At 36.8% G+C, this 24,669-nt stretch overlaps 2 protein-coding genes across 2 annotated transcripts; one reads left to right on the forward strand and one right to left on the reverse strand.

The window, feature by feature from the left end:
- Nucleotides 1–9,809: 9,809 nt before the first annotated feature.
- On the reverse strand, nucleotides 9,810–11,216 carry LOC134669681 (mitochondrial inner membrane protein OXA1L-like). Its single transcript, XM_063527352.1, has one exon. It carries the CDS (start codon nucleotides 11,044–11,046, stop codon nucleotides 9,865–9,867), a length of 1,182 nt encoding a protein of 393 aa, XP_063383422.1. The 5' UTR covers nucleotides 11,047–11,216; the 3' UTR covers nucleotides 9,810–9,864.
- A 178-nt stretch (nucleotides 11,217–11,394) lies between these two features.
- LOC134669680 (U3 small nucleolar RNA-associated protein 15 homolog) lies at nucleotides 11,395–23,662 on the forward strand. Its single transcript, XM_063527351.1, has 4 exons — nucleotides 11,395–11,614; nucleotides 11,748–11,846; nucleotides 11,981–12,163; nucleotides 22,455–23,662. Exons 1-4 carry the CDS (start codon nucleotides 11,501–11,503, stop codon nucleotides 23,640–23,642), a joined length of 1,584 nt encoding a protein of 527 aa, XP_063383421.1. The 5' UTR covers nucleotides 11,395–11,500; the 3' UTR covers nucleotides 23,643–23,662.
- The last annotated feature ends 1,007 nt before the right edge of the window (nucleotides 23,663–24,669 follow it).

Raw genomic sequence — 24,669 nt, forward strand, 5'->3', positions numbered from 1 at the left:
GATAAATGATTCTTAATTTTTATTGTTCCATACTGACCCATGTTCTTTCACTGATATGTGTTAAAATTGTTAAATACCAAACGGTGTCGTTGACGCCATCTAGCCGAGAATAGGCCAAAGGTAATGGCGCCATCTATTCGAGAATGACTTTTCCTTGGCCGTCCGAGGCACGTTTTTTTTCTTAGACTTTATTTATCTTATACGGAGTTATATATATAGAGTCTGGCTAGCCAAAAATTGTTGACAGATATTTCGGTGTTGTATCACCAATTGTCTGTGATTATAAAAAAAAACTAAAAGTCAGATGTCAAATTATGTCATTCATTCAAATTTTTTGCGGTTTATAAGGGGTTTATTTTAAATAATCTTAATGATTTCTACACTGAGTGAGGTTCGCAAACTATTATTTAAGCTCGTAAATAATTACGACAATGTACGAAATCGACGTGTAGCGTTGTATAATGAAAAACTGCAATGTTTACAACTCCTAACCAAATGTAAACAAATTAGGAGGTTGGTGCTCTATAAATATTTTGATACTTTAAGTACTAGTTCTAACATTTGCCTATTACTTTGATTAAGTACGTGAATTTATTAATGCCTGAATCTCATAAACAGGACAAGTGTATAAAGAAACGGATAAACTAAACGTTCTGAAAAATATCTATAAAATCTAAATATTTGAACGGAAACATATGTGTTTTTCGTTGACTGTACTTTAAATAGTGGTAGAAATTATGTGAACTGACTTTGAGCGCACGTAAACGCTTATTAGCCAGACTCTATGTAACAATTATGAATCTAATACGATCATTTATATTCTTCTGCTTTCATAAGTAATAGTTTTTCATTTTTACAAAGCGTTTTTCAATTAAAAGACATGTCAAAATCGCTTACCTTCTTGCAACTTCTTTCTAATGCTAAAAAAAACGAACTATAGGTACCTACGTATTTTAAGCCGAAAAATGCCACGACCTCCTCCTGACAGGCTTGATGACAATCCTCGGTACGGAATGAAACATGTCGAGCATATTTCGATTTAAAATACGTGAGTTACCGTAAAATGGGGTGAGTAGGGTCAAAACTGAAATTCAAACCTCGATAACATTTTATTTTTACATATGAAAACTGAATGGTGTATATAATAAATAAGTGTTCCGGACGTTTGTATTTTAGTTTTTATTTTATTTTGGGTAGGGTGACGGCACCAGTAATGGACACGGCACCAATTATGGACATTTTTTACGTTGATCGAATTTATTAAGCAACTGTCCCAACATTTTTCAACTGGCAACACTAAAGCATAACCAATAGACGTTTGAGCTGTCATTTTGACACATGTCACCAAAATCAGCCGTTTTGTTCTAAGATGGCTGCGAAGTAAAATCTCGTTGCGGGCGGTGGTCATAAAAATCCGTTATTGTTGTTGAAATCGTTAAGGAGGTGAGTACATATTTGTGCATGGTGTTATCTTGTGTTATGTTGTAATGAGATTTAATGTTATTTTTACTGAATAATACTATATTGCAAGTAAATTGAGCTAAGTTGAATATGTCCAATCACAGTAATAAGTTTTTTGTGGGGTTTGTTCATTACTGGATTCGATATTTTATGAAATTCAGTAATGGACAAGTGTCCAAGCTTAAGCTTTTTATTACTTTTTTAGTTTATTGTGTTAAATTATTTAATTTATTGCACTAAACATTTGAGTTGGGTTGATTTTGTGATTGCTCTTTATTTTCCAATAATAGACGATGTCCATAACTGGGTATTTTTAGTTGTCCATAATTGGGCTCTTTGTTTTGTCTTAGATGGATGGATAAATGTGGTCGGACTGCAAAAACTGCCAGGCTAAGGCGAGGCCGACCAAGCCATACGTCAACAGGTTTATTTTGCTATTATAATCCGTTTTTTATTCATCCTATTTTTCGATGAGGCAAATAATAGCTGTCACGTGGTACCACAAATTTGGTCGGACTGCAAAAACTGCCAGGCTAAGGTGAGGCCGACCAAACCATACGTCAACAGGTTTATTTTAGCTATTATAATCCGTTTTTTTAATCCTATTTTTCGACAAGGTAAATTATAGCTGTCACGTGGTACCACAAATTTGGTTGGACTGCAAAAACTCGTAGCCTGGCAGCAAAAACTGCCAATTCTATTTCTTGATTTGTGGTACCACGTGAGAGCTACAATTTACCTCAAATTGTAGCTCTCACGTGGTACCACAAATTTGATCGACCCAATCGCCAATCGGCCGGCCAATACAGGATTTGGCCGACCATTTTTTTTACTGTCCTCAAAGGCAGCTATCGTACCATACAAGTTTCATACGATTTTTCCATAAGATTTTTTTGATGATTTTTTTATAACTGTGGTCGGACTGCAAAAACTGACTGGTTATGGTGAGGCCGACCAAGACACGTCAACAGGTTTATTTTAGCTATTATAATCTGTTTTTTTCGTTCTATTTTTCGATGAGGTAAATTGTAGGGATTCTAGCTGTCACGTGGTACCACAAATTTGGTCGAACTGCAAAAACTGCCAGGCTAAGGTGAGGCCGACCAAGCCATACGTCAATAGGTTTATTTTAGCTATTATAATCCGTTTTTTTCATCCTATAGGTAAATTGTAGCTGTCACGTGGTACCACAAATTTGGTTGGACTGCAAAAACTCGTAGCCTGGCAGCAAAAACTGCCAATTCTATTTCTTGATGAGGTAAATTGTAGCTCTCACGTGGTACCACAAATTTGATCGACCCAATCGCCAATCGGCCGGCCAATACAGGATTTGGCCGACCATTTTTTTTTACTGTCCTCAAAGGCAGCTATCGTACCATACAAGTTTCATACGATTTTTCGATAGGTCTTTTTCATGTTTTTTTTTATAAATTTGGTACCCGGTTGTTAAATTATTTAATTTATTGCACTAAACATTTGAGTTGGGTTGATTTTGTGATTGCTCTTTATTTTCCAATAATAGACGATGTCCATAACTGGGTATTTTTAGTTGTCCATAATTGGGCTCTTTGTTTTGTCTTAGATGGATGGATAAATGTGGTCGGACTGCAAAAGCTGTCAGGTTAAGGTGAGGCCGACCAAGACATACGTCAACAATTCTATTTTGCTATGAGGTAAATTGTAGGTGTCATGTGGTCCAATAAATCTGGTCGGACTGCAAAAACTGCCAGGCTAAGGTGAGGCCGACCACTTTTTTTTTACTGTCCCCAAGGTCAGGTATCCTACCATACAAGTTTAATTCCATTTTTCGATGAGGTATTTTTTTGATGTTTTTTTGTCCAACGTTTTTGCCATTTGTACAAAATCTGCCAGGTTAAGCCTAGGCCGACCAAGTGCGTTGGAAGGTACTAAATGTCAGGTACCTCTACAGGGTAGGTATATTCTATTTTTTGATCAGGTTTGTTTCATGCAGCCGGCAACCGGATTAGTCCTAGAACTCTTATAGTATAACTTAGAAATCTAAATGAAAGTTCAAATAGCGTTAATAAAAGTTGATTTGTGACATTATTTGTTTCATTTATGTGTTCAATACAAAAGTGTCCATTAATGGATGTTCATAATTGGGTCCATGTCCATGACTGGGTGTCCATTACTGAATTTTTGATGTCCATCAATGGTGATTTCGTAAATTTCAATTTATATATTTTTTATTAATTATGTCTTAAACATACAGAATTTTTGGTTTTGTTTAAATGTTCCTCATGTATTTGAGTGCCGAAAAAAAAATCACCATTTTTGTATCGTCAAAAAACATCCCATTTTTAAACGAAATTCTAATTTAGTGCGCTTAACATGTCCATGATTGGTGCCGTCACTCTAGTTCCGTTTCATAACTTTGACGATAAACAGGAAAACCCACCTCACCCCGTAGTGCCTCGTATTTGGGGTGAGAGGGGTTTTCATACAAAGGTGATTTTAGAAGATTGTTGGATCGATTTTTTTTTATTATGCGTATTACTATAGCTCCTCAAAATCCCTTCTCACCCCCCTCTCAAACCTTCTCTCCCCATTTATAACCCACCGCTCCCCGCGAAACCTACTCACCCCGTTTTACGGTACCCGTTCTTAATACTTATATTTATTAAGTCTGTGTCTCACGGAAGTTTTGTTATTAAAGTGTGTAAACATACCCTCAAACATACGTACTTACCTTACACAACATTTTAGGCTAACTTTCCGCATTTATCACGCCTGAGCCCTCCAGATAAACTGCTATAAGATAACCTACTTTATTAAGTCGCATAACCTACATGAATAAAATTTAAATGTTAACTATCAAACGTTTAAATTTACTGGACCGTTAATCTTGCTTCAAAACCGGTCGGCGGGTATAAACGATTTTAAACTATGTGCTTGGGTTAATAAGAAATTCTTATTTCTCATACTTTGCTTTTAGTTTGCTAATAATTTTTGTTTTTCGACTGGATAATGGTTTAACCAAAATACGAAATTTTATCCTCACTAAACTGACGTAATAGGTAATGCGGTGAAGCTCTTAGTATTTACTTACATATTTTCTCCACGTACCTATAGGTAATATAAAAGGTTTCAACCTAAATAAAATACCTTACAGCTGAAACTAAAGTTCTTTCTTAAAATAATAGTTTTTGTTATTAAAACAATCTAAACCCACTTGAGGCCAATAGTGCTTAGCACGCATGAGCTCACTTAGGCAATAAATTTTCCTTTCCTTCGTGAAACAAAGACTTATTTCACTACGTATCATAGCTAGACACGTCTTTCTTCCACCAAGATTGCCCCATCAAAACAAAAGAAGACCTGTACAAAGACGATTTCGTCATAATTCAAAAACAAAATGAGTTGTGTGCGTGAGGTGCGCAGCAAATTACTTATGTCTGAGAACACAGTTCATTTGATGCAAAAAGGACTTATATGCCTTCGACCTCCTTAATAAGCTTAACATTTATATACTAAAGCACCAAGAACACGTCACGCGCCAGGTGAAACATAAATATCGCCTCGAAAATGTTATATTCTTTCAGATTTAGGATATAAATCAACTGGCCCGGAGGACGGTCCTTTATATTTGTGTATCCAAACATGAATACTTGATCTAGGTAGAACATTTAATAAAAAATAATAAAACGTGTCATAAGACTCATAAGTATCGTATAAAACGTGTAGTACTTAATAGATTAAATCTAAAATAAGCCCTTGAGGTATTGTACCAAGAATGCTGGCGGCATTTCTAGTTGTCACCTAAGTTTCACTTTCCTCTCATCAGAAACCTAGCCAAAAATAAGTGCTAATTATCTCTTGGTTAAAAAATTTATATATATAATACCTCGCAAGTTATACTTTTTATCTTACGAAAATGCTAAGCTTCCGTTACTGTTATTCTATAATAATATTAGGTACCAACCTACATAAATACTCCAACTAGTTAAGTACAGAAAAAGTCCCGAATATTGAAATACAAATGGAGGTCCCGAAAATATGTATTGTGTTACAGGCCGGAGTGCCGGCGAAATGTTTTCGTCGGGAACAATAATAAAGAGAAGCATCGCCATTCAAACAAAGCAGTAAGCTCAAAGGCTGAATGCTTAGGACGCAATTACAAATGTTGAGTGTGGAGGGCCCGCAACTTTATTAACCAGACGATTGTGCCATACGTATATTAACTAGAAGGGAGTATCTGCCACAGGTAACTTAGCTTGCGACGCCATTCTGGATCGTGGAGAAGAATCGTACGTAGCGGATAACAGATTTTATTCTCGCATATCGGGCGCAGGCGAATATTCGCAAAAAAATAAGAATTACAATTGAAACGTGATATTAAATTGAACTCGTATAAAAAGACTTGTCACTAGTATATACTGTTAGCAGAGAGGATATACAGGGTGGAAAGATAAGTCGGGCCCTGAAGGGAAACTACCTTAAATCCTTAAGCTGGCTCATTTTACTTAAAGGAGACATTCCTTTATTTTTAAAAAGAAACAAAACTGCATTCAAAGTATTCTTCTTTTTTTCTTCAATTTGCCTTGTCTAAAAAAATCTTAAGTACTAGATATTAGATTTTATGGATATTTTGTACGATAGACGAGTGTAAGACCTAATGTTTCTTGGAGAAATGTTATCATTAACATTAACTGTATCGACTAGTAGAATAAAATTGCGAGTTTTTATTTTTTAGAATTTTTAGTCGGTTCGGAGTCCCGGGCGAGGCAAGCGAGTTTTAGAAAATCTTTGAATGCAGTTTTGTTTCTTTTTAAAAATAAAGGAATGTCTCCTTTAAGTAAAATGAGCCAGCTTAAGTATTTAAGGTAGTTTCCCTCCAAGGCCCGCCCAAGTAGCATGGAAGTGTCGGCAACATCAATATAGCAGCCAATTAAGAACTTAGAGTGATTTAAGGGACGTATAAGAGTGTCAGAAAAGATTTAAGCTGTATAAAAGGTACTTTACAGACATTATACAGCTCAAGCTGTATAAAATCATTATAAAGGATTCTGCGGAAGCATGGGGTGCTTTATCAGAATATAAAAAATCTACTATAAAACTAAAAGTGTTGTGAGAGACTACAAGCTAATTCTATCGTAAAAGCTGTATACAGGCTGTATTGTAGTAACACTTGGCACTTTTAGCTGTACAAAAGTATCTGTCAACTCCGTTTTAAAACATTAAGTGTTGTGAAACACTACAAGCTAATTTTATCGTAAAAGCTGTATACAGGCTGTATTGTAGTATCACTTGGCACTTGTAGCTGTACAAATGTATCTGTCAACCCCGTTTTAAAGCTATTTCTTATGGCGTAATCTTACTCTCCTATAAGAATAGTAGTTGTATAACTTCTGTCTGTAAGGGTATTATAAAACCAAATGAATAAATGGCAGCTATAGTACAGCTTTTTTCTGTATTACTGATAGAGTCGCTTATAATAATCTTTTGGCGTAATTTTACACTCGTATAAGTATAGTAGTGTAATGATTTCTGAAAATAAGTGTATTATAAAACTAAAGGAATATATGACAGTTACAGTACAGGTTTTTTATTTGTTATACGGATCTCTAAAGAGAATTATAACTTATGTACGGAGAACCGAAATACAGCCAAACGAGTACAAATATTCTATTATAAAGCTGTTTTAATTACAAAAGCTGTAAAAGACACTCCATTTATTACACAGCACAGCTACTAAGATTATAATGCTCTCCAACTATCCTGTAGGCTGTTTAAAAATTGTCGCCATTTTACAATAAAAAAAACGTATTTGTAAATATAATTAAAGAAATACTTGCAAATATTTAGCAGACTAACGCCGTGTTATGATTACCAGCTAAAATAAATTGTTTAGCCTTAGAATTAATATTTATACATATTTTTGATACTCTAACCTTAAAAACAAACAGTAACTTTACCGATTTTTGATATTTTCCTTATGGTTTCTCTTTGTTATTTTGTAGGCGCGTAAATATTTTGCCAGAAAAGATACACAGGTTCACAATAAATAATAATCCGCACTTACCAATAATGTAATATTCCATTCAAGTCCTGTATAATATTTACTTTTACCATCCACTATAACACTTTATTGTCGCCATTACTATATTACGAATGAACAAGATTAAGACATTTTAGTTTCTTAAATAATTATTATTCTCTTGTAATTCTTTCTTATAACTCATTTAAAACTTATATTCTTATATCGTACTTATAAGAGATTATCTGTAGTGTTAAGGTTTCCTGTTACACCGAAATATAGCTGTAATGCAGCTATTATGCAGCTTATGTATTGCTTATACAGCTACTCTACAGCTCTAATAAAGCCAAAGGCTGTATAATTTGGGCCCTTTTTTTACTTATAAGGGCTGTATAAGCGCTTATACAGCCTTTGTACAGCCTAACTGTACAGCTTATAGTATACAAATAAACTTTAATACAGCTTATATACAGCTTGCAATGCTACTTGGGCGACTTATCTTTCCACCCTGTATATTATGTTAGTAAGAAATGCAGCACCACACTGCCCTCCTAAGCTAAAAAGCGGTATTTGCATTAAATTTTCATTGAAAATACGTACTTTTAGCTTAGGAGGGAAGGACGTATTTTCAATGAAAATTTTATGCAAATTCCGCTTTTTAGCTTAGGAGGGCAGCACAGCTGTCTTGAAAAAGTTGAAGGAGTTCAACCTTAACGGGGTGTCAATAATATCGTAATCTCATATCCTGAATTTTAGAAATACATAAGTAAATTTTCAGTATGTTTAGGTATTTAAGTAAAAGTAAACAAACAATTTATACATTTTCGGGTAGTTGGTATAACATTTATTGGTTAACCAACTAAATACAAAACCGCCTGGATCAGTCACTAAACGACTTGACTTTAACCTACATTATTTGAGCATGTACCTAATGTTTTAATTTACCCTCAACTGGCTTTAAGTTACTTCAGTAGCCATTTGAGGGTAGATTTTATTTACTTTTCTTTAAATACCTACAGATACAGATAGCGTATGGGTACCTACTTATTTCATGAGATAGCTACGTTATCGTTAGGTATACGTAGGTATACCTACCATCTTATCCTACCTAGGTACGAATAGGTACCTACTCGTACCTAAATTTTTGAACGTGTCTCCATCCATATTTTTGAATACGCTTATTGAGTGAAAATATATTTTATAAAATGCTCTCGGTTTAGTCTTCTTATATAGTTGCACCAAGAAAAGTCTGCAGCGGATTTGATAGCCCGCGCAGTGTAAGTGTTATTTATACGTCAGAATTTCATAGAAGTTTGACGTTTAAAATTACACTTGCAGTGCGTGGGCTATCAAAATCGCTGCAGACTTTTCACGGTCTGACTATAGCCGGTTATTAATTCTGAATAACACTTTAATATTTTTGGGCCATTATTCGTGCGATCCAACCGCAACTTTTGTGAAACAACAAGGCTCAGTTACCCCATATTAACATCCGAATGCGAGGAATGTTATTAAAAATCTTTTGAAGGTTAAAAGAGTAGGTGTAGATACCTATTAGGTACAAATTTTCAGTAAGTACCTACCTACTTACTTATCTACCTCCCAGCCTTTTGTAATTAATATTTCTGTTGATGACGCAAGTTGATGTAGGTACCTGAACTAAAATTACTTTGAGACGCCTAAATTATCTGCGGAAATGGAAAAATTGGCCGCCTCAAGAAAATCGTATTAGTGACTTCATAGACAATTCTAGCCAAAATTCTAGCTAAGCACCGGGTCATTTTCCATTGTAGTTTACTTAATTAGGCACTTACCTGGAGGTATGGACATATAACTACGTGTATGTACCTACATACACATACAAATAATACTAGGTTTGAAGTAATTTCCAGAACTTCCTACCTTGTTTGCATTAGATTAATTAATTACCTACATGATTGCCTAGACATAAATAACACTCGTACTGCGTAGGCTATCAAAATCGCTGCAGACTTTTCTTGGTCTAACTCTAATAATTTAGGTATTCCTACTGATCTCCCGAAATAAATCGAATATCGTAACTTTAATAAGTTGCTTTGGGTTAATGCGAATTTTGTATTGGAAAAGTTCGCTCATTTATCTTAAAATGTAACCATTGGACAAAAAAATAACTTGATTTCCATATAAAATAATTTATAAATACAGTATCTACTCAAACTAGTAGCGCCATCTAGGACCTTTCTTATTAAATAGTTCTAAAAACGTCAACGAACGGAAAGGGCCATAGATGGCGTGGATTTCAGAAAATGAATTTTCATAAGTCTGTAATTTTGCTGCTACTGTGATAGAACAAACAATGATACAAGATGAGTTTATGTCAATATTTATTTTATTACTAAAAGAATCTACAGACTAAATATAATAAATCATTTTGATTTTGCTTGTACATTGGAAAGCTTTGTAGGATCATATTTGTATGTTTTTTGTAAGGGTCCTTTTCCTGCCTTGGTAAATATTAGCTCATCTACCCTCTGTCTCTCAGCCAGTTCTTTGGAGATTTTCATGTTGGTCCAGGAATCCTTGGCGCCCTCTACAAAGCCCTTTTTCTTAATCGGCAGGGCATCAGGAGTGTGTTTCACCAGTTTAGGAATCTTAAGGTAATCTCTAACAGCTGGTACTTTGAGGACTCCGACCTGGATTAGCGAGATGAAGTTACTGGAGCACCAATAAACAAGGATTGCTCCGGGGAAGTTGATTGTGAAAGGTATCATGACTATTGGTATAGCCCGCAAGAAGTATCTCATCATAACCATGTTTGAGGCTTCCAGGCGACCTCCGTCTACTCCCAGCTCTATTGTTGCCCACAATGTGGCACTGGTAATAAGGGGGAGTAGAAAGTACTGGTCAGGTACAGTTAGATCCATGAACCAAGCTAAGCCCCCATAGGTCATGCTCTCAACAGGGCAGTTTGCCATTCCTCTCAAACCCATGAAGAAGGATATAAAGAAGGGAGCCTGAGCCAAAGGCACCAACATATTCTTCAAAGGATTCAAGCCTTTTTCTTTCATGAACATCATCATTTCTTGAGCGTAACGAGCGGCCTCTAACTGATTACCAGACTGCCTCGCTTGAGTCATCTTGACTTGCAGCAGCTGTATTTCTGGCAGATTGTTATTCATAACTGCAGTATTTCGTTGCGCCATAATGACTAGTGGGAACATGGCAACACGGACGACGATGGTACCTATTAAAATAGCGCCCCACCATGGAATATCAAGAGAGACATGTACGTATTCTAAGCATTGCTGCACCATGCCGACGGGGCTCCAGCCGCCGAGGCCTAAACTTGCGAAAGTAGGTTCTCCATTGGCGGCTAACGACTGTACTGTCTCCGCTAATCCATCAGGAATCTGCGGCACTGGCGGTGGCTCCGGGATAGCATCTACTAGAGCAGTAGTCTTGCCTGCATCGTTGCCTGATGATGAGAATCGCACGGATCCAGCTGATGCGTATACATAATAAGTCTTCACTTTTCTAACCTCAAACTTGTCCCTAAACAAATTCAAAGTTGCGCTGCGGCACCCATGGCGACTCAATAATTTGAACATTTTCACTTATTGCCGCTTTTATTTTTAAAATGGAATGGGTTATTCAAAATGCAACTTTGATACACGGCATATTCTTAATATACCATAATAAATTAACTTTGCATTACGTGAAATATTACTAAATTCTAAAATAAAATCATAACCCGATCTAAAGCTATGAACTAGCGAAGTGACAGATGACAGATAGAGAAATGACAGAACAGACTATTGTTTTAGAGTTTTAAACTAACACTTAGACAGCTTTACACTATGCGGCTGAAAAACCTAGAATTTGATCATGGTTTGGTTTGACATTATTATAATGTTTCAACTTGTCAGCTCTTGATGTCCCTAAATATTTTTAGCATGATTCGGACATCGTTGGTGACAGTTGACAATTACTGATTGAGGTTAGAATTGCACGCGAATTTCTAGCGCACTGTTTTTGTTATGAAAGTTTAATAATAATATCACAATGGCGAAAACTCCATCAAAGATAGCCTACCCATACAAGAAGACCAACAAAAAGATATATGCACCGCCCAAGGCTCAAGAAACTCCAGATTCATTATATTGGAAGAAACTTGGGGTAAGAAGCTCAGTGTTGTTACAAATATTCATATCATATAGGTTTAAAGAAATTTATTACTCATAAGAATATTACAATTCACTTACATGAGTTAAACATACTGATTAATATTACACGTTTTCATTTGTTTTAGTTGCCGGTCCTTGTCAAAGAATATGGAGCCATAGACTACTTGGACTTTTGTCCAGTGCAGCCCTATTACTTTGCCGCCACATGTTCCGTTAGAGTTCAGGTAAGTACTATACTAATAATGACCATAAATACTTCATATTGTATTAAAGCTAGCTGTCTTATTGCTACAAAAGAAGTTTGTTACAAAACTAATTCATATTAAAAGTTAATTTTCGGATCATTTGTTTTTTACAGGTTTATGATCCAATAACTAAAGTAGTTGCCAAGAACCTGTCTCAATTTGTAGAAGGTGCTTATGGAGCAACCTTCAGGGGTGACGGCCGTCTCCTGGTGGCCGGCAGTGAAGAAAAAGTGGTCAAGTTATTTGATGTCCAATCCAAAAACGTACTTAGGGTGTTTACAGGACATACTGCACCAGTAAGTACTAATTAATATTTAATATTAGTGCCAACCACATGGAAAACATGACATATTGTGGCCACAAAAAACATACATACATACATACATAGTACAAAAAACCGGAGTCGGACTCGCGTTCCAAGGGTTCCGCACATTACTCAATTTTTAACAATGTATATGCGAAACGCGAGTGAATTGCCTTTAAAAAAACCCGTAGGGGTCGGATCAAAAACGAAGTAATTAGTTGACTCACGCTTGACTGCATATTTCTAATAGGTTTTCCTGTCATCTATGGGTAAAGACCTATTTTATGTATTTTTTTCAAAATTTTAGACCCAGTAGTTTCGGAGATAAAGGGGGGGGAATGGTTATTTTTTGCCTATTTTCTTGAATTACTTCTAAACTGTTTATTTTACAGTTATAAAAAATATATATTTGAGATTCTTATAATGAGCTCTTTCATTTGATATGTAACACAATATAGTTTAAAAAACTTTATTTTTTAATTTTCTCATTTACCCCCCAAAAGTGGCCCCTATGTTTACGTTACATGTCCGGTCTATTAGTTTCGGAGAAAATAGGGTCTGACAGACGGACAGACAGACAGACGCACGAGTGATCCTATAAGGGTTCCGTTTTTTTCCTTTTGAGGTACGGAACCCTAAAAAGGTATGAGAGACTTCATAGTAATACTGGAAGCAGTGGGGAGACACTCCTGACTTCTGTCGAACTCGGCTCCACTCGGCTCAGCATTGCTCCGAGCAATTTAGCTGGGGGTCTAAGGTCCACCACCTTGCATTTTGGAGACAAAGCAAACCGCTTGGAACAGGTGTTCCTGGGGGTGCTCTGAGCCGATTAAGCCCGGTTGCCAAGAAGTTCCACCCAGCAGGTGGACAGGGGAGGGGGGGGAGAAGTGGCTCCGGCGCGCCTCACTCTAAGCTATATATCAACAACTATATCAAGTTTGGTGTCTTTTTCGTGTAATTCGAGGATGAAGAATTCATTTCTGTGACTAAACTTTCACTCTTCCATACAAAAAATTCGAGAAATAAAAAAAATCAAAAAAATTCTTTTCACTTTTTTTTTTCGAAAATCCTCTACATAATTAAAACTGAGGATTTGCTCTAGAAAAAAAATACCTGTGAATAGCCCAGTTATCCTACTATATAGAATAGTAAACTTGTTAAACATTTATTTTCATAACTCTGTTAAAAAAAATGTTTTTTGTAGCGCGGCGTACCTGCATTGTAAGAGCGATATGCAGCGTTTAGGATTTTTAAGTATGGTTCGATGGTTTCTGATAAGTTGTTATTCTTCTGGTTGTAGAAAATTACTTCTGGACGTGATATATATACAAATATAAATTAAATGTATAAATATAGATGTTGGGAAAACTTTCGCCAATAGAGTTATTATAAATGTGATAAAATTAACAAAGCAGATATTTGACAAAAATGCGGGTTAAAATACGAGTAAGATATATATTGTTCGCAATTGCCACTACATGCGCATGGGTCCGTGCATTTTAGTTTTTTTCTTAACGCAGTTGCACCTCCCTGCGCATTTTGTTTTGCAGCGGCAACGAATAATCGCTAAACAAGCAGCAGCCGCCGCAGGTAGGCTTATACATATGGGCTCCCAATAACCATTTTGTTTGGACCAGCTCCAGTCATCAGGACATGGTAGCTGTTGCTGAGGGGCTATAATCTGTCCCCAAACATAGCCTCCTTGGTAAACTGCACGGAGAATATGTTTACGTAGGTAGCGCATCTTCCATTGGAGGCAGATTCTCTAACTGAAGATTTCTTTTTGTAAAAAGTTCTTTTCGGCACTCTTTTACACTTGTACTTGTACCTGATCCGAACACAGTAACACAATGCATAGTATCAAAATAATGTCTAAGGACCAATTCACATCTCGTAATTCAAATCTGTTCAGATTTAATATTGTAAGACTCTTACTTGTCATACAAGACAATAACAATTTTTTCCAAAATTGGCTGCTCATTGTTATTTTGTTTACCGTATTTAAATCCCTCCGGAACATTACAAGGACCACTAAAACCAGGATTGTCAGATCCCTCATATTTCCCACTTTTCTGTATGCTGTATGTCTCACATGGACACTAAGGGCATCCGAAAAACAAAAAGTGAATGCACTAGAGATGTGGTGCTGGAGACGAATGCTGGGCATATCATGGACTGAGCATCAATTATTGAGGAGCTTGGCATTAAAGAGCGGTTGCTTTCTACGGGCAAAACTCGGTACTCAACTTCTTTCGACACGTGTCTCGTCGAGACGGAACATCTACAGAACGACTAGTTGTGCAAGAAAGAGTAGGAGGTGACAGGGCTAGAGGAAGATCTCTAATGAGATGTACTGACCAAACCAAATCAGTGTGTCGGTCACAGTAAGCGAATACTTACGGAAAGCAGCTCTACGGGAGGAATGGCGACGTGTCGTTAAATGAGTCGCTCAAAAGTTTTCATAATGGCCACGACCACTCTATCAAGAGTGTAACGAAGAAGAAGTCCCTCCGTTACAGCAGGATATGCGCTTTAAGCTTGAAATACGCTTTTTTTCCCTTTCCACACACAAAAGAAACTGTGTTGTAACCTGAAAAGGCGTGGAAGAATGGCAAGACTACTAATCCTTTCTGGTCCTGTAAAATAAATCATATATCTATGAGTTACAAATAAAATCATATATTTAAAGAAAGTTTGCAGCACGTGACCATTAGCCCAGTTGACCTGTCTCTTGTTGCGGTGACATATTTATTTATTTTATTTACAATTAATGGAAGAACTACAAACGTTACCTTAAGAAAATGCAATAGCATGGCACGAGAGGAACAGGTGATTCTTTCCTGTGCCAATCCTCCATTAATTGTAAATAAAATAAATATGTCACCGCAGTATAGGAGACAGCTCACCAGGGCAATTGGTCACGTGCTGCAAACTTTCTTTAAATATATGATTTTATTTGTTACGCATAGATATATAATTTATTTTACAGGACCAGAAAGGTGAGTCTTGTCATTCTTCCACACCTTTTCAGGTTGCGACACTGTTTCTTTTTTGTATGGACAGGGAAAAAAGCATATTTCAAGCTTGGAGCGCATATCCTGCCGTAACGGAGGGGTTTAAATACGGCAAACAAGGCAATATTGAGCAGGCATTGCCAATATTGATAAAAATTGTTATTGTCTTGTATGGCAAGTAAGAGTCTTACAATAGTAAGTATGGACAGATTTGAATTACGAGGTGTGAATTGGCCCCTAGACGTTATTTTAACAAAATGCATAGTATTTTGTTACTGATTTTACGAGTAGATCAGGTACAAGTACGAGTGCAAAAGAGTGCCGAAAAGTACTTTTTACAAAAAAATCTTCAGTTAGAGAATCTGCCTCCAATGGAAGATGCCCTACCCACGTAAACATATTTCTCCGTGCAGTTTACCAAGGAGGCTATGTTTGGGGACAGATTATAGCCCCTCAGCAACAGCTTCCATGTCCTGCTGACTGGAGCTGGTCCAAACAAAATGGTTATTGGGAGCCCATATGTACAAGCCTACCTGCGGCGGCTGCTGCTTGTTTAGAGCTTATTCGTTGCCGCTGCAAAACAAATTGCGCAGGGAGGTGCAACTGCGTTAAGAGGGCGTAGAGGAGGGTAAATTTTCAGATTCTGTCAAATTACCCCATTTCACACACAAACGCAGCTCACGCACACTACCTCAATTTACTGGGACAGGTCAGTGACCTCTAATGTTTTTTTAAAGGTGCTGCTTCGAGTTTAGTGTTAACTACTAACCTTCTTTGAGGAATTCAAACTGTCACAGCTTTCCTTTGTGAGAAGACAGAGAAAAAACACTTTTTTATATATAGCTTTCCTTGTTTGTTCATGTCATGTCATAGGTATGTGACGTATTAGGTAATTAATTATTTTCGTTGTTGACTTTTGTATTAAGATAGGTTCAAAACGGAGACGCTCTTAACTGTCCATCGGTGGACCTTATGCCTTTTGTAATAAGGTTTACGGACTGTCAGTTAACAGTGTGGTGGTGGGCAATGGTAGGTATGCGGTTTGTAGACAGACCGAATTAAACCTAGGAGTTTTATTATTAAAAATATAAGAAATCATCTCATCTATCTACTCGAAAAAAGTGGACTATATCTAAAATTATCCCTTTATTACTTATAGGTCTTGTAACATATTTTTTTACAACTAAAGACGCTTATTTAATTTCACTTATAACTTAATTTTTAAAGCTCTGTTAATAATAAAGCTTTAAAAGCATCTAATAAAATTCAGGTACTACACTTATACTTTTGTAAGTCAGTAAGTGATGCTTACTTAAAACTTATTGGGAAATCAAATAACTCATAATTACCTATATTAAAATATATAAATGTACTATTTCATCTCATTTCATCCCAATCCGCATTGGGCTAGCGTGGGGACTATAGCCCAAGCCCTCTCGCGCATGAGACGAGGCCTGTGCTCAGCAGTGGGACGTATATAGGCCGAAATGATGATGATGATTTCATCTCATACGTTCAATAAGGCCCAGGACCGGGCCTTGTCACCCGCACTGACAGAGGGCCTTTTTAGCCCTACATAATATTAAAGAACTGTGTCCCGGATAGTATGGGTTCTGGTCCATGGCGCGTCCTGAAGTAACTTATACAGTGTGTAATCGTTAAGTGTAGCCAGGCTATAATTCCGTAAATATAACAGATATCAGAAAACTTCAAATTGATATCAAAAGTGCGTTACCCAATGAGTAAAATTACATTTATAACTTTTTTTAAATAAAAGTAGAAATATCTCAAACATTAACTTCAAACCCTCCCATACATTTAGTACGACGACTCACCCCTCAAAGAACGTCGGTGTCCTAAGAGACAAAACTGCTTGAGATTCATTATTTGCGATAGTAAACTGTAATAGAATAATAAAACTACCGTTTATTAAATAATAATCTCAAGCAGTTTTATCTCTTACGACACCAACGTTCTTTGAGGGGTGAGTCATCGTACTAAATATTTAGGAGTTAGGGAGGGTTTAAAGTTAATGTTTGGGATATTTCTGCTTTTATGAATAAAAATATTAATGTATTTTACTCATTGGATTACGCGCTCTCTATATCAATTCGAAATTTTCTGATATCTGTTATATTTACGGAATTATAGCCTGACTACACTTAACGATTACACCCTGTATATCATTAGATAGTTCATAGCCTATATCGATAGAATATATCGTTCTTATGAGCGTATTTGGTGGGCATACCTTATTATTAAAAAAGTCTACTGCTTTATACTCGGAGTAATTAACAATGGAGCCCCATTAACAGGCGTTCCCCTCTGTCGAAAATAGGCGGCCAATGGTCAACCACATGTCAACCATATGTATGGATGACGTTTGGCTGACTTGACGTACCTATACATTTGATGTGCCCCTCCCCCGCAAAAAACGGCAGACTATTTTGTACCGAAAATTTTAGACATGGCGTCTCCGTTGGTTATATCCTCTAAGGCTTTATAATAGGGTGGCACTGGTGGCAGAAACTCATTTCATTTGTAAAATTATCACCTGTAATTTATCTGTAAAATATAAAAACATTGTATTCACACTTTTCAAATGCCAGATGATTATTTTATTTAATTTTATTTCAATATTTAATGTTTGACTTGCCACGTGCGGTGCCACAATTATTATTCAGAAAAAATATATGAGTGCCTATTTTATAGTGATACTTTTTAGAATGGAGAATAAATGAGCAAAATCTAACAATTTTTTTATTTAGTACAAATCACCACACTGTGATTGTAAAAAAATACATATAATATTCATTTATTGTGCATAAATCAGTTTATTTGTATGAATCGTTATACATACCTATAACGATTATTTAAAAACTGAATTCCTCGTCCCTAGATTATACAAAAATGATATATAACTTGCCCTAGTTGCTAAGAGCATGAAGAAATATAGCATAGATTGGACCGGGGAGCCGACCATTTCCCCTCTTCCCTTATTTTTGGTATACGGTACGATCTCGTTGCTACCGGGCCTTATCAGCCCATTATTTGGTAATAACGGTATGCAAGGCATCTAACACAACTAATAAAACCTCCATGAACAGAAATGGGTGACATATTTTATAAGATTTGACAGTATCCAAGAAGAATCTTCAGATTCAGAATCATTAAACGGCAACTAAGCCACTAGTATTGGGTTGCCTATAATCATTTTTCTGTGAATGTACTCGTAAACCTCTATCCGTTAGTATGCGATTCATTAATGGACGCACCATGGCCCAAATCGGGACACAGTTCTTTAACACGTAATGTTAATAATCAGTGAACATTATTCATTACGCTCAAATGCTTAAGTTTCAGTACAGGTAAAAGTACATATGTGCTGTACTTTTAATTGTTAGTACAATCGGCATCAAATAGATAGTGACGGCCAAAGTGACCAAATATAGTTATAGGATCTAAATGTGAACGAATAAGGTCAGGTGAGGCATATAAGGCCCACCTTTATATTAACTGAAATAGTTTTATTAATAATCAGGATATTATGACCAAACCAATTCAATATATATTTCTCATTTGTTCATGTTTCTTACACTGCTACTGTTGCTGTTACTGTTACCGACACAAACACCAGAGAGGAGGAGATCAAAATACGCATCCAAAACGCCCTGCGGTGCAGTGCAGCCCTCCACAAAGTGTTGGTGTCCGGGCTTCTCAGCAAACATACAAAGTTACGGATATATAAAACCGTTATACGGCCTATCCTAATGTATGGCTGTGAGGCCTGGTCCCTAACACTAAAAGAAGAAGGTCAGCTCCTGGTAGCAGAGAGAAAAGTTTATCGCAAGATCCTGGGACCTATTCAGAGAGATAACGGCACCTGGAGGATCTGGAAAAATGCCGAGATCGAGGAGTTAGTGGCCGAACCCAATATCATCGGCGAAACGAAAGCGCACAGACTTCGCTGGTTCGGTCACCTACTCTGAATGGGAGAGGATCGGGCTGTCAAGAAGGCGTTCTTGGGACGTCCGACTGGTAGCCGTCCGGTGGGTCGGCCCAGGTATCGCTGGGAAGACAGTGTGGCGGCGGATCTACTTCAGCTTCGCGTCAGTAACTGGCAGGAAGTTGCGCAGGAGCGGGACAGGTGGCACGCTCTCGTTTCGGAGGCCAAGACTCTCTTTGGATCGCTGAGCCAAAATAGTTAGTTAGTTAGTTCATGTTTCTTAATACAGCTTTTGAAAAATCCATTTTATAAAAAAAACATACCATGTTGGTTCGGAACCGGGCCTTGTTACTGGCACTGACAGTGGGCCTTCTTACAATTAGTCATAGTACAAGTTCAAGAATAACAGAAAATACTACCGGGCCTTATTAGCTTTTATCATGAATTAATTTCATCTTAGATTTAAAATGGTCTATAGTAAAATACGGCCTACATGAGTCATGGAAAAACAAATTGTATTTTATTTAGTACCTATTTGTTGTTCAAAATCTTCAGTAAGCTAACTTATAAGACTCTTTCTATTATAATTAATCTAGATTGACAGTTTACTTAGCAAATTGTACTTTTACCTTTAGGTTTTATGTCGGAAATATTTCACCCAATTTGTACTGAAACATAAGCATTTGAGCGTAATTAATGATGTTTACTGATTGTTAATCTTAAATATACCTATTATGTAGGGCACTTAAATTATTTTAGCGGACCAAGCGGATGTGTATGTTTGTGGACCACTTTTTTATTTAAATAATTAAATTGTAATTCATTCAAAAAAAGCTATTACAATTAGGGATTTAGATACCTCACCTACCTTATTACAAAGCATTACAAAAATGTCCAAAGGCCAAAGCCACGCCGATAAGACATAAGACCTCATAAACGACTTCATAAATATAAACGTTCACTGAAAAAACCCAAATTCATTTCTGATAATTTTATTTCGTTACTGAGTTATCGTTTTGCACCGAATATCAATGAAATAAAAGCACGTTGTTGTTTGATAGATACATTTATATAAACATCGTCACATGAAACCAATATAGGTACTCGTAAACCAGACCACTGCGATGCCACTGGCTTTAAATATCGTTCTTTCAACTGATGATATAGCCACAAAAACCCGCTGAAACTGCAGGTCGAGTCTTGATTTCAATTTCTTGATGATATATCATTGCATTAACTTTCAAAGCACATGATAGATCTTAGAATAGCAACAAAACTGGTTGAAACTAAGAATTTTATTGCTGAAATTATGTGAACAACATTGCTTCGTCTTCATAAATAAAATTTTAATAGTTTATATTGTTTAGGCTAAAATGTGAAGAATTTTGTTGATAAATTGTTTATCTAGTATATTGACATTATGTCATATATGTTTTTAAAATGACGTAATATGAATACCAGCACAATGAAAATTTATTCCAATAAGAAATAACAAATCTTCAAACTTTTTTCATTTTAAGTGAATTAGGAAGAAGCTAATTATACTGATTTGGTTGTATTAATATATTTTATTAAATAATTTGTCATATTTTTTAAGTATTATGACTCGTGAATAAAAATAAATCGAAATTTTAATGACTCTAGATCTCCGTGTGACGTTATTTATTTACCCTATTAATTTTGAACACAGTTTTTCACTGGTATCATCATTCGTATACGGACATGAATTTCTGTCAATATATATGCCAAATCGAACTGTCAACTTGGAAAAAAGAAGTACGCGTCCGCTTCCAACGGCCCACAGCGGGCATCTGAGGAGAAGGAGAATTTGACAGATATGGCGGATGTATGGAAATTATACGAAAGTTTACGTTTACGATTGAATTTCACTGTAGCCTTTAAGAGGAAAAATAGGAAAAGCCTGATTCGTTGTAGTCCAGTTATCTGGCTTTCGAAATCACTCGATTTTATAGCATGAGCATCGATTTTTTTATACAAATTTTACTAAACGCTGACACTCGTTCATCACGTTTTAGGTACAACTTTGCATAAGTGTATTTATTATATTGTAAAACATTTCAGATTTTCAAGGGTGATTCGTTGTAAACACACTCTTTGGGATATTAATGACATTTATTATATTTTTTTTTATTAAGAGATGTGAACGCTAGCGACTAAACGGTGACTGCCTTTTTCGCTGATTTTGCTCGATGCAGTCTTAAGAAAAAACTAAAATGCACGGACCCATGGGCATGTAGTGGCAATTGCGAACAATATATATCTTACTCGTATTTTAACCCGCATTTTTGTCAAACATCTGCTTTGTTAATTTTATCACATTTATAATAACTCTATTGGCGAAAGTTTTCCCAACATCTATATTTATACATTTAATTTATATTTGTATATATATCACGTCCAGAAGTAATATTCTAGAACCAGAAGAATAACAACTTATCAGAAACCATCGAAACATACTTAAAAATCCTAAACGCTGCATACCGCTCTTACAATGCAGGTATGCCGCGCGACACAAAACATTTTTTTTAACAGAGTTATGAAAAAATAATGTTTAACAAGTTTACTATTCTATATAGTAGGATAACTGGGCTATTCAAGGGTATTTTTTTTCTAGAGCAAATCCTCATAGTTTTAATTTTGTAGAGGATTTTCGAAAAAAAAAGTGAAAAGATTTCTTTGGAATTTTTAATTTCTCGATTTTTTTGTATGGAAGAGTGAAAATTTAGTCACAGAAATGAATTCTTCATCCTCGAATTACACGAAAAAGACATCAAACTTGATATAGTTGCTAGATGTATGCAGATATATAGCTTAGAGTGAGGCGCGCCGGAGCCACTTTTCCCCCCCTCCCCTGCCCACCTGCTGGGTGGAACCTCTTGGCAACCGGGCTTAATCGGCTCAGATCACCCCCAGAAACACCTGTTCCAAGCGGTTTGCTTTATCTCCAAAATGCAAGGTCCCCTTAGAAAACGGGACCTTAGACCTTCTGCTAATTATTAGGGTTTGCACCACTTGACTTCCTTGTGCATGCACAACCACAGATAAGATAATCACTTGAATTTTGACAACCCTAAATAGCCGAAAGGGATACTGCCATATATTAGAAAGGGATAGCATGATTCGACCCTGAATCGCTGTCAAACTTCGGGTTTGTAGGAAGTGTCCTTTCTGTATGGTAGTACCATTATTTCTTCTGCAATTAATTAAACCTTAATTTGAAACAATCACAATTACTGTTAGTTTCTCTATTAGTTGTATTGTAGGTGTAATTTTATATTTTATAACAATAAGTCTATTTACAGGTACACAGGACATTCTTTACAAAAGACAACTTAAAAGTTCTCAGTTGCTCAGATGACAAATCAGTTGGGCTTTGGGACATTGCTACAGAAGCCAGAGTTGCCAACTTTACAGAACACACAGATTATGTCAGAGCAGGCGCCACAAGTCCAATCTCACCAGACATCATTTTATCTGGTGGCTACGACAACATTGTCAAAATGTATGACTGTCGGACAAATGAGACTGTACTCACAGTCAACCATGGAGACCCAATAGAGTCTACACTTTTCCTACCATCCGGAGGAATATTTATAAGTGCTGGAGGCACACAAATCAAGGTTTGGGACATTTTCAATGGTGGAAAATTACTCTCTTGCATTTCATCACACCACAAGACAGTGACATCCTTAAGGTTGTCCAGTAACAACAGTAGGCTCATATCTGCATCGCTGGACAGGCATTTGAAATTCTATGACATTTCAACATTTGGTGTTGTTCACAATATAGACTTCCCTAATGCAATTCTTAGCATGGCTATATCTGACCGCGATGATGTCCTTGCTGTCGGGATGGTTGACGGTGTTATATCCATCAGCAAAAGAGAGCATTCCAAGATCAAGAAACTAGATACAGATGCAGAGAACAAAACAAGTTTTAAATTTGTATCAGACTTTAATGCGATATCTACCATTGATTTGTCAGTGACTAAGGAAAAGATTGCAGCTGAACCCTTGATGGAGAAATATTTAAGGAAACATGAGTACTCTAGAGTACTGGCTGCAACTCTTTTAACTGCTTCCTTATATCCAACTCGAACTGTTGCTATGCTCCAAGAACTGCTAAAAAGGAATGTCTTTCACACGGCTTTGGGTGGCATAGATGATCATCACTTATATAAATTACTTAAATTTATAGAGAGAAAATTAGGAGAGACCATGTCGAACCGAACATTGATTGATGTTTTAAATGTCGTCATTGATGTGTATGGCAACCAAGTACATCTTTTGACTGAAGCCAACCAGATTCTCTATAAAAATATTGCAAAAAGAGTTGAAGCAGAAATTGAAGTGTGTAAAAAGGTGAGTGAGCTGGAAGGAGCTATTAATATGTTATTAGCTGGAGCTCAAGTGGGTACAACTCCTGTAGACACTAATGAGATCCTAGCTCCCTCAGCTGTTGCTCAGAAAGAAATTGTTATTGATGTATGATTAAAGAACTATTAAAAATGTGTTTTTTTTTGTCTTATTGATTATGATTGTCTTACTTAGAGTAATATTCCCACGGTATTCCACTTGTCCAAAGTCAGTGCGTCTCACCCTCTCATTATGCAAAATGTGAGACAATAGATTTATTGGACAGATGGAATACCACCCTTAAACCTGCACCAAGTGTAATGGAGTTTTGATTTTTAGTGGCAAAATAAAATACAATTATTTAAGGTCTGTGCCTTCGGCTTGACCTTTCGGAGATTACCTGTCTTACCAATACATGCAATTGTGCTGAGTAGCTAACACCGGATCGAGTCTGCGAACGCGGCGCGGCCGCGCACGGGGTGCGGGACGCGCGGGGAGGGGCGCCGGCCGGCAAGCAAGCGACGAGTCGCGCGCGCTTCATCAGTACGCTGTTATTACCGCTACAGTGCGTTGTGTTGTGTATTTGCTAACGTTGTGTAACGTTCGTGTTGTGTTTATGAGAGTTTACGAGCGAAAACCGTAAGTAAATTTGGTTTTTATTGTTACCGTGATCGGGTCTGTTGAATTATAAATGGTTTGGTTTGCGTACGAATAATTTGTGACCGAGTTTTAAAGATTGTAGTTATTTATTTTCTGCATGTTCGTCGGAGACGTTTGTGTTTCTTGTTTTTTAGTGTTCTGTTAACAGATATATTCCTGTTTTTCTGTGATTTTTTCCTGCTTATAAGTTTATCTGTGCGAGTTGCGGTTATTAAGGCGATCTGAAATTGTCAATCATATAAAATCAAATTTTGGTCTGAGCACCAGCCCGATTTGGGGCGATACACGAGTCGTGAGTCGTCCCGACGACTGTTGATGGCCTGCCAGCCGCAGCGGCAGTAGCCTTGGGCTCATCAGCCGCAGCCGCAGCAGTACTCGGCTCGCCAGCCGCAGCCGCAGCCGTACGGCTCAAATTTTTGGCCGCAGCCGCAGCCGTGAGGCTCAAATCGAGCCGCAGTCGCAGCCGCATGGCTCGATTTGCCCCACACCCGCAATCACAAGG

Source organism: Cydia fagiglandana, chromosome 12, assembly GCF_963556715.1.
Source record: "Cydia fagiglandana chromosome 12, ilCydFagi1.1, whole genome shotgun sequence".
Taxonomy (NCBI): Eukaryota; Metazoa; Arthropoda; class Insecta; order Lepidoptera; family Tortricidae; genus Cydia; species Cydia fagiglandana.